This window comes from Miscanthus floridulus, chromosome 18 (assembly GCF_019320115.1).
Source record: "Miscanthus floridulus cultivar M001 chromosome 18, ASM1932011v1, whole genome shotgun sequence".
Lineage (NCBI taxonomy): Eukaryota > Viridiplantae > Streptophyta > Magnoliopsida > Poales > Poaceae > Miscanthus > Miscanthus floridulus.
The window spans coordinates 22,329,429-22,340,521 of record NC_089597.1 but is presented as its reverse complement, the minus strand read 5'-3'; the positions used below and the strand labels follow the sequence as shown (position 1 = coordinate 22,340,521).

At 51.5% G+C, this 11,093-nt stretch overlaps 1 protein-coding gene and 1 pseudogene across 1 annotated transcript; one reads left to right on the top strand and one right to left on the bottom strand.

Moving 5' to 3' along the window:
- Positions 1 to 1,651: 1,651 nt before the first annotated feature.
- On the bottom strand, positions 1,652 to 2,543 carry LOC136523456 (protein PHLOEM PROTEIN 2-LIKE A1-like). The gene is made up of 4 exons (XM_066517136.1): positions 2,530 to 2,543; positions 2,206 to 2,386; positions 1,984 to 2,090; positions 1,652 to 1,808 (listed from the first exon to the last, which is right to left on the bottom strand). Exons 1-4 carry the CDS (start codon positions 2,541 to 2,543, stop codon positions 1,652 to 1,654), a joined length of 459 nt encoding a protein of 152 aa, XP_066373233.1.
- Positions 2,544 to 4,104: 1,561 nt separating this feature from the next.
- LOC136523455 (uncharacterized protein At1g65710-like) lies at positions 4,105 to 5,314 on the top strand (annotated as a pseudogene).
- Positions 5,315 to 11,093: the final 5,779 nt, after the last annotated feature.

Below are 11,093 nucleotides of genomic sequence, written 5' to 3'. Positions count from 1 at the left end.
CTATCGTAGTGGCAACCTGTCCTATGTGATCGGAGATCCCGTGAATTAGGATGGTGAAACAAGCTATGGGTAGACTGAGGGAAGAGACCCTTTTAATAAAGGTCAATCTCTTGAGTAATGCACTTCTCTTCCTATCTATATGGCAGGTTGACAAATACCTCAATGTGATCCGAGTGGCTTAATGAGAAGCAAAGATGTCGGCCTACAGGGCATCTTAAAGGAACACACCTATGTGAGTTCGATTGCTAGTCACAATCTATGAGATTTGGGTGATCTCTAGATACTCATGAATAGGCCAGGAGTATGACTTATATGCTCCAACCAGAGGGGATGCTACAGGCAGCCTAGTATCAGTAAAGGAATCGAGTGGGCCTCACTTTGCACAAAACTGTCAATTTAAGGCATAGTCCATTGGTCAGTTGTAAATGAGTGTAAACTCCTTTTCTAGATGGATGTTCAACTTAACAGTCTCCATCGAAACACTGGTATATCAAACAAGCTCAGAACTGAAGACATTAACTGTAGACTTCTGAAGTTTGGTGGGGATTGTTAGATTAATTTGGGCCAGGCTCATTATTTATTCTAATTAATCAAATAAACTTCAAAGGCCCACAATTATTGTTAAGTGGAAAAGTGATTAGTACCACATGGGAAATTCACTAAAAAGGTTCTTAACTTAAATAGTGGGTCTTAAGACTCTCACATAGACAAGTTGAGAGGGAGAACCGGGAGGCCACACGCGCGCGCCGCCGCCGCCGAGCCACGCCGCCCGCCCGCCCGCGCGCGCAGCGCGCGACGCGCCGCGCCGCGCCGCGCCGGGCCGGGGCCGTGGGCGTGGGCGTGGGCCGTGGCCTGGTCTGGCCTGGTTTTGTCGCTTGGCCCAACCAAAACCTTAGCCGCCGCAGCCAACTCCCAACGCCCAACCACCCTGTCCAGGTTCATTCCCCCGACAGGGCCTAACGGACAGATGGGGAACGACGCGGCTATAAGGGGGGGCGCCCCTGTCCGGCAGGGTACAGACCTGACTCTTCCTCTTCCTCCTCTCCGCAACATCTGAGCACTGAGCTGTTCGTCTGCATCTCCGACCGGAGTTCCCTGCGCGCACAGGGAGCTTCGGTAGCAGGCCTCCGGAACTTCCCCCGTCAAGCGTACCTGCACGGGTAGACGGGGAATCAAGTTTTTGGGGAGCGCCGGCTTCCCGGCGCGACTGCTGCCCCGTCTCCGCTTCTGCAGGTTTATGTTCGGGGGCTTCTGCTTCCTGACGGGAGAGTCCCGTGCTACTGCTCCGACACCACACCTGCAGGAGCTTCCCGTGCTACTGCTCCGACACCGCACCTGCAGGAGCCTCCCGGCACGACCTCCTCTGCAACATGGTGGACACGAGGAGGACTGGTGCCCGCACCATCGCCACCGACGGAGAAGATGGTGGCTCACTGTTCGCGGGTACCGGCAGTCCCACCCTAGGATATGAACCTAATCCCACTGTGCGCATTGTTCATATGCTATTCTGTTAGCGTTGTTAGCGTACTTGGTTGCTGCACTGTTAAATACTATCTGCAGTAGTGGTGGTGTTACAGTATGGTTAGTGGTACTGTTACTATTGGTTAAGTCGTTTTTATGGATTAATATAAGTCGTAAATTGACCAAATATTCAACAATTCCATCCATAGGCTCCCTTCTCGAGCTTCAGCTCGAAGGAAACCTCGTATGTTACATCTGGATTAAGATAGGACTGCTCCAGGTACACAAAGATATCCAACCAGGTGACGCCCAGCAGCTTCGCGACCTTGATCGTGGTACCAGCATCACTGATGATCGATGTCAACATCTCAGGTTAAATGTATAGCACGAAAACAAGTCTAGCTAGTTCCTGACAATAGATCTTGGAGAGATCACAAATTACTACTGAATATGCATATAGCTATTCTTTATATATGAAAACACATAGATATATAGATAGATATTCTTTGTCATTTCTTGTACCATTCTTCTTCCCAGCTCCAGTATCTAGTGTCATCACCCCAAGTGATGGACAGGTCTATAGGGAATATCTTGAAGCAGTTCTTGTTCTCATTGTCCACCCAGTACTTCTGCATGTTTGCAACATAATTTATAGCATGCACGGATCTATCGTTCTCAGAAAACAAAATGTCATAAGGTTCCGGATCAGTTCATGTTTAGAGTTGTAGCGAGTTTGTATCTAACCTTTTTATCGGCCAACAAGATCCCTGTTTCGCGAACAAGAGTCTCTTCAGCAGGAATCTCCTGGCCAACTATCTCTTCGAACATGTGAAGGCTAGTCTTGGATTTAGACTGCAGGTTATTAGAAGTGCTAGTGTCTAGGGAGGACGTTACTGCGCCCATTGTAAGTTGCTCTGGACTTCTCCTAAAGCATATGGAAAACCAGTTCAGACAGGTTATATGGTATATATACACTGTATACCTGCAGGGTAACCAGAAGCCTAGAACGATGAGCTAATAGAGCATCAGATTCGTGACAAAGGACGACGGAATTTAGCTTTTTCTTACCTTTCGGCGCCCATCATGTTCAATGGATGCCATGCTTTTGTTAAAATTCGTGTCCAAAACATGTACGTGAAAGGTTGAGCATGGAATTGTATTTGTAGCATAAAGCAGAGATAGTAAGAGACCTTTGTAACCCTACCTCCTCATACGAGATGAATATTGTTGTAAGAGAAGTGCTCCTTGGAATCCTTTTATAAAACGCACGAATTCTAAAGTAAACTTAATTAACTAAATAATTTTGTTAATGATTAATGCTTGTTTTGTCTAGGCCTAGCCCGGCCGTGCCCATCTGAGCTGTGACACCCCAAAAATTATAAACAATGATATGAGCATCGTTTGCGTCCTCCTTGCTTGGGGAGGTTGAAACCAAAATACTATTCCATTATTAAAAAATAGCATTAGTAGTCTATCAACCCGTGCTCCACACGGGCTAATAATTTTAATAGACATTAGTATTAAAAATTCACGAAAAATATGACCATAGATAATAATCAAAAGTATTTATCTTATTCTCTCTCATTTATTAAATATTTTAATATAATATTCATATAGATATGTCTTATCTTATCTGGTTGTGGTAGACTTTAGTTAGCAATTATTTTGTACACCTTTTCATCCATATTAAATTTTGCATCGCATCTCCATATATATTTGACATATGTTTAATTGAACTCTTAGTTTGAACTATGTGTTTAACATGAAAATCGGTATTCTCATTGCTTTCTGCATACATATATACATATTTTGCATGGTGAACAAACATAATGCATGTATACATTAGGTTAGTATTTTTATATTAACAATGACAGAAATAGGTAATTTAGAAGCATAAATTATTGTGCTTTGGGATATTTTTTTTTATAATGCATATGTAGATGAATTAGATGCTTATTTAGATATTATTTTTTGTACCGACATACGTGGGTAATTTAGATGAAGACTAGGTGTTAATTTAAGTTAGTTTTTATAATGACAGAGGTGGGTAGTTTAGATACTAAATTAGGGGTTCCTTTAGGCTATTTTTATAATGGTAGAGGTGGGTAATTTTTAGAAAACATTATAGATCCAATGGACAAATTATTAGAATCTATCAGATCGATGGCCAGATGTTTCTAATTTTTATGAGAATTTCTATGATATATTTTTTAGCGCATCTCGTGAGGATTAATGTACTGTAGAGGTTCTAAAACGAGGCTCTAATTAGTAATAGCAAAATTTGCACCTAAACAAGTTGATGTCCCTAAAAAATTAGAAATTATTTTTTGAGTTAAATGCACCAGAGATCCATTAACTTGTAAGGAGGTTTCAGTTAGGTCCATCAACTTTCAAAGTGGCTTTTTGCGTCCATAAACTTAGTATGGTGTATCACTTAGGTCCACAGCTGTCCACATTGGCTTCTCGTGCTGACGTGGCCTGCTGACTTGTCCTTCAAAAGCAACTATTGACGCTTCATTTCGTCAAACATCCTGTGGGCGTGCGAGCAGGTGCCGCCGCCGCCACTGCGGGCGCGCGAACAAGCCTGCCGCGGGCACGCGGGCGAGGTACGGAGTGCTCGAGGCTTGGCTGCGCCCCCAGGCGATGGCAAACAAGGCGGCGGTGTTCGTCGTGAGGCCGGGGTCGTTGGCCAAGGATGCCACCACGGCGCCCGGGGAGGATCCGAAGAAGCGGTCGTCGGGGTCGCAAGAGCCGGCGGCACCGAATCAGCTGCCGGTGGTGCTGGTGCCCTCGGCGCCGGTGCGCACCTCCAGCTGCACCAAGGAGGAGGTGGACGCGATCCTGATCTAGTGCGGCCGGCTCAGCAGGAGCTCGTCCGGGGCCGGAAGGGTGGCGTCATCCGGCGAGGTGGGAGACGACGGCGGCGACGGACACCGCAGGAGACACTCGGGGTCCAAGCACAGCTACGACTTCGACCAGGAGGCTAGGGACGAGGAGTGCGACTGGGACAGACAGGGCGCATCGGCCGTGTCCAAGCCATTGCCGCACCGGGGCTCATCGCAGCGGAAGCGGTCGGGCCACCAGGAGAGGAGCGGCGGCGGGAGCGGGAGCCGGAGGGCCAGCCGGTCGCCCGGGAGACGCGCGGATGGCGTTGCGGCCTCTGTGGCCACGGCGGGCTCCGGCTGCGGAGACCGCGTGAGGCAGCAGCCCGGGAAGATCGTGTCCAGCGGTGGGGCCGATGCCGGTGCTCAGCCAGAGCTCGTCCAGGAAGAACGAACAGTCTCCGTACAGGCGCAACCCCGGCTCGTACACCACCCAGCTGCTCGAGGAGATCCACAACTACCACCAGCAATCCACCTCCGCAGCTCCCTCCGCGGTCACACCGGCGACGCCGTCCTTCTCGCTACCGGCGTGCGTCGCCAAGGCCTGCTCCATCGTCGAGGCCATGGTCGACGACAAAGGCCCGTCAACGCGCCGGTCGGCAGCGACGACTTCGTCGAGCCGAGCGCCGCGCGCAAGCACCTGCTGCCGGTGCGGGACGTCCACGCGGAAACCGAGCCTCAGGAGTCGGCTGGGAGCAACAGCGTCTCCGGCCACCCGTGGACGCCCTCTTGGGAGCCCACCTCGGTCGAGGCTAGCGCGGCGGCAGAGCCCGTGCCGGTGGTGGCGCTCGCGGCCGGCAGATCCTGCGCACGCCGACAACCGGTGGTGGCCCCACGTGTCCCTTCCTGACACCCTGTTCTTCTCCCCTCGCTCACCGTTCGGGCTCGGGCTGCAGCCGCGGCGCATACTGCCGCCGGCCGCGTGCGAGCTCGCGGGCGCGGGCCTCGCCCGACTGGCCGCCGCCGCGTAGGCCACCACCGCCGGCGAGCACGTAGGAGGCGCGAGCGTTGACCCGTAGATCCACCCAATGCGTGAGCTCCTCTCCGGTGGCTTCCTCCGGCGGCGCTTCGTCCCCTCCTTCATGGCCGGCCGCCGGCCAACTCCAACAGCTTCCTCCGGTGCCCCTGTGCTCTGCCAAGGGCACCGTCGCGGGCCCGAGCTCAACTGCGCGGGCGGCCTGCAGGCCCCTCGCCGCCGCGAGCTCCTCTCTAGTGAGCGCGCAGGCCATCCTCGCCGGTGCGAGCTCCATCCCCGGTGGGTGCGCTGCACGATGAAGATAGGGAGGGGAACGACAACATCAACGGTGGGCGCCGCGGAAGACGACCTGCTCGCGCGCCTGTGTGGCCGCGGCAGCAGCTCGCCCGAGCCCACAGCGGCGGCGACGGCACCTCCTCGCACGCCCGCAGTGGCGGCTCGCCCGTGCGCCTGTGGGGCTGCGGCGCGCCTGCTTGCGCGCCCACGGTGACGGCATCGGCTTCTGCTCGCACGCCCGCAGGGCTGCGGCTGGCCTGTTTTCGCGCCCGTGTGGCTGGGCGGCGGCACCTGCCTGCGCGCCCGCATGGCCACGACATCATGCCACATCAGCACGAGAAGCCAATGTGGACAGCTATGGACCTAAGTGATACACCATACTAAGTTTATGGACCGAAAAAGCCACTTTAAAAGTTGATGGACCTAACTGAAACCTCCTATCAAGTTAAGTTAATGGATCTCTTGTGCATTTAACTCTTATTTTTTTAACAGAGAATAACTTACGTTTTACGGAAAGCCGAAATTTTAGTCGGCTGATACGAAGTCCACGGCCGTTCGGACAACTAAACGAGAAACATGCATAGGCAACAAAGTTTCCCAAGATTCTCCATAGGAATTGGGGCGCCTGTGTAAACCAAAGCAATCACGTATATAGCCCCAAGCTAAAATTGCAAGATGGCATTGAAAGAAAATAATGATTTGCATCAACCGCAACAAAGCATGCTCCCCAAATACGGTTTTTTTTTTAATTCCCTCTGCGTACCCCTCCGCGTTGCTCTCTCTCGGCTGACAAAAAAAAGTCGACAAAAAAAAGCTGTGTTCTTTGGCAGGAGCGCCATTGCTTCTGACTTTCCTCCTTCGAGGCTTTTGAGGCTCCCTTCCGTTGAAGCTAAGGGCGTTGGACGGCGGTAGGTGGAGGCCCAGATGCTCTACAAATGATGCTGCCAGCTCGAAGGGAGATCGGCGTGTCCGGTGAAATTCTGGTTGGTGTGCTCCTCCCACTCTTAGTCCCTTTGCAGTTGTGGCGGGCCCTCGTGGCTTAATAGAGATAAATTCTGATGTGGAGTTGGAGGGCAGCAGCCGAGCTAGAGGCGTAGCTACGAGGGTTTGTGGGGTGGCATAATGGTCTTTGTGAAGCAGGCAAGCAACATGCTTCGTGGAGAATGATGGTGGATCTTGCTCTCACCTGTGCAAGTCTTAGGTCTTTGTCCACGAGTTGTGTGTGTATGAGAGTTGCTTTCTTCCTCTTGTCTCTTTGTTGTGTTCCATGTATCTGTTGCGTTGTGCTCGCAATTTCTTTGTAATCCATAGATTTGCCACCGGCAGGAGACGCGACCTGCGGCCTCCTTGCCTGAGCCACGAGGGCCAGCAGGCGGAGGCCAGCCAGCGAGTCGTCGACCACCGAGGCGTATCCCGACAGATGTTCTCGGCAAGTGCCTCAATTGCCTCTTCTCCGCACATCGGGTGGCAACCTGCAAGCTGCCTCAACGATGTCTGCGGTGCAGGGGATTTCGACACATTGCGCGCGACTGCAAGCGGCCAAGGTGATTGGGCTCTCGGAGCTCGGGCGATGCAAGAGCCATGGGTCGCCAGCCGCAACGCCCTCTTCGTGGCACCCATAACGCATGCTCCACTGGGCCGGCGGACCATGATGGTTCGCAAGACTCTGGTGGGGTCAAGTCGGCAGCGCCATTCCTGCCATTGGCGGTCGCCGGCGCCGAAGGCGGAGGCGGCGCCGAAGACAGAGGCGTCATAGGCAGTCAGCAGGGCCGCTCTGACAGCACCGGCCTTCACCTCGATTGCTGCTGAAGCTCATCCTGGGCACGGTGAGCTGTCCAGCGAGACAGGCATTGTCCAGCCTGACCCGTTGACGCTGACGCTGTACCCGGACGCTACGCATGGTCGCGACATCACGGAGGACCCAATGTTGGAGGAGTTCGCTGCCTCGCTCGCCAGCAGTCGGATCGTCGCTTGGCCTTTTCTTGAGCGACTGTTGTCACCACCGGTGGTCCCCCAACCACAAGATGAGGCCCCGGTAGTGGCGGCCACCTAGCTGGAGGACGACGACTCCGCCAAACGCCGCCTCGATAGCTTCATCAACGAAGTGACGCGTAAGAGGGACTCTCCACTGATTCGTGAGCCTCCAATGCAGCCTCTAAGCCAATGATCCCACGGCGGAGCAGGCGGTTGGAGGCTCAGCCCCTCTCTCGAGTACCTGCTTCCAAGCGAGGTGAGGTGCTGATCATGCAGCATATGAGCTTCACTAAGGGTCCATCAGCGCCATCCGTGTCGGAGCTGGAGGCCTATGAGAAGCTCTTCGGCGGCGACCTGACTGCGTCCGAGGCCGAAGCGCTTGACGAGCTCTTCCCAGCTGTATCCAGGCAGTCGCGAAGACGTAAGGTCACCTCCTAGGTCGCACCGTTGTGTAGGTATTGGTTGCTTCCTTTAATGTAATATCGAGTCTAGGGGTCTTTTGCTAGGACGGTCCGGCTACGGCTGTGTTAGGTTAACCTCTTGCAGCGCTCGATACAAGGGCGTTGTATGTTTACCTAAATTCTACCTAATACAATGATACGCAAAGCTTTTGCGTATTCGAGAAAAAATAGATTTGCCACACATTATTAATGACAAGTGTAGGTTGGCAATCGCCTACCGTAGTTTTCTCGGGAAAAAAAGCACGTACCCGTTGCAGCCCGCTAGCTGAATAGTATAACCTATTATATATGATACACTTGTCACAGAAAAATCTTTCATGCCTCAGGATGATATGACAGCATAGATACTGTTTATAGATATCATGGGTTGAGACTGCTCTTGCAAAGGTTCTCAAAGTTAAATACTAGTGAATATACTACTGGCCTGAGTTTCTGTGTACTAGCACTCTAGCAGGTATAGCTATGGGATAACAAACCAATAGAAATTAGTTGAAGTTCTTTTGAATTTAAAGGAAATTGGTTCATTTCAATACAAATTGCGCAGTCCCATCATCGGACATGCTTCCTCAGGGAGTAATTAACTTCAATGAAATCACGATAGGGAAGGTAGCACCGAGACACAGCACCTTCACTAGTTGACTCCACCTAATGGGCGCCCTAAATCACACAACTAATTGTGACTGATGCATGGACCCCATATCAATTTACAGTTCGAAAAAAGCTCTAGCTAAAATGCATACACATGCTAGCAAAGCATAATCAATTCTTAGTTAGCTCTATCTGATGCTGTCAATTTTGTCGTCTTGGAATTTGTCTTTGCTGGATCCAGCAATAATCTCGTATTAGCATCAAAATGAAGGTGGTGCACCACTCAAACAACACGCAATTTCCTTCTGTTATATGATCAGCATTAGTCAACTAACTAACAAAATTTTGGTGCACCCTGCATCACTACCGAACTCCCGGCCTTTGCCGAGAGCCCGAAGCTCTCGGCAAAGACGAGTTGACGCTCGGCAAACTATTTGCCGAAATCAGCTCTCGGCAAAGAACCGTCGGCAAAACATCTACCGGCAAAGGATTCTTTGCCGAGAGCCCCTCTCGGCAAAATATTTACCGAGAGTAATGTCAAGGCTCTCGGCAAACTCTAGCTCTCGGCAAACTGGCGCGCCTTAGTAACGACCAAACGACCGCTAACGGTGTGACAGCTTCTTTACCGAGAGCGACCGTCGGCAAAGAACTTCTTTGCCGAGAGCGACCGTCGGCAAAGAATTGTTAAAAAAAAGATTTGCGGCAGAGGTGGTGTTCAAAAAAAATATAGGTTTGCCGAGAGCCGACCACCAAGCTCTCGGCAAAGAGGCAGATTTGCCGAGAGCCCTACTCTCGGCAAAGAGTCCAGAGAGCATTTTTTTTTATTTTTGAGAGCATTTTTTTATTTTTGTTTATATTTCCAGCTTCAACAACACATATTTCACAAATATAACACATCATCCACATCACATATATCACAAATATGTCATCCACATCATGTCTCACATTATAATCCATCTAAACATCTCAAATCCAACGACACATGTCCATCTCAAAGTGCTAAGTTCATCTCACACAAGTTCATGTCACAAAGTGCTAATACATGATGAAGAACAACAGGCTCACCCCCAAGGCTCCCACTCTCCTGACGGCGGCTGCTGCTGCGGCGGAAGGTGTGGATACGGCTGGTACCCCGACCCTCCTGACGGCTGCTGATGCGGCGGAAGTTGTGGATACGGTTGGTGCCACGACCCTCCCGACGACGGCTGCTCAGGCACATCATTCGAACCCGCCGATTGATTCTGCACAAAGGAGAAGAAAAATTAGTAATAATAGTAATAATAAGGCATATAATTGTAATCTAAGCGTAGACAAGTCAAAATTTGCAGAACTAGGTATAAAATTGTAATCTAAGCCTAGACACATCAAAATTTCGGCAGCACCTCTCCTGCATGGTGAGGTTTCCAAAACCTGCAAAAAAAACCAACGGCACGATGGCCGCCCACCACATATCAACGGCACGATGGCCGGCACACATATATATCAACGGCACGAAGGCCTCCCATCACATCAACGGCACGATGGCCAACAGGTACAGTAAAGAGCTTTTGTTAGAGAAGTTGAACTCACGTATGAGTAAGGTGGGTATGGGTAATGGAGGAGAGAACAGCTCTAGTGCGCTGGACGACCCATCGTGACGCCAAGACTTGCCACGTACTGAGCCAAGGCGTCAAACCTCGCCCACTCGGCCTCCCACCTCTATCGCTCAGCCTCCCGCTCCCTCTGTCGCTCTTCCTCCACCCTAGCCTTATGCTCCTCGAGCACATGCACCTGAGCCTATAATTTTTCACCGCATTGTTACAAGCAATTTCGAGGAATGTAAAACCAATGAACGACGAATAAAACAGAAATAACCTATAGTGCTGCCACACGATGCGTCGAAGTGTCCTGCCTTGGGCGTATGGGCACGCTACCACTCGTGCTGCTTGTCCGGACCTGTGAGAGAGTGGGAGTGGTGTGCGGGTCGAGCGTGCTATTGCCGATGAGGTACCACCCATGCTTCTTGCCTCCTCCCACCCTCATGACGATGTCGCCGTCAATGTCCGCGGTGTGCGGATCCCAGTCTGCCCCATGGACTCCCCTTGCCGCCTCGGTGTACTGACTGATGCGCTCAGGGATGCTCTCGTTGGTGAACGACTCGGCTGGGTCGTCCGGGTTCCAGTTGATGTTGTCTGTCGCCTTGCCCTTGTGGGCCAGAACCCATGACTTGAGCTCTCCGCATGGCTGGTTTTGATGTGCAGCCGACTGCGAGAAAAACAACAAGACGATTATAAATCATGCAGGAATAAACGTCTGAAAGAATAAATGAAGCTACACCAAGTCACGTACCCATCTAGCCCCGAATTCGTGGATGTTAAGGTTGCCCTGGTGGTGTGATACACCTGGCATCAGCAAACGTCGTTCCCGGAGGACGATGTGGTTATCCGCCCAATTGCCACTCACCCACCTGTCGACCATCATCTGCCAGGCCCGCGT

Coding starts and splice junctions, on each gene's coding strand:
- LOC136523456 (XM_066517136.1), bottom strand. Junction 2,091..2,205: donor TCTTGTTGGCCGATAAAAAG/GTTAGATACAAA, acceptor GCAAACATGCAG/AAGTACTGGGTGGACAATGA. Junction 1,809..1,983: donor TGGAGCTGGGAAGAAGAATG/GTACAAGAAATG, acceptor ATCGATCATCAG/TGATGCTGGTACCACGATCA.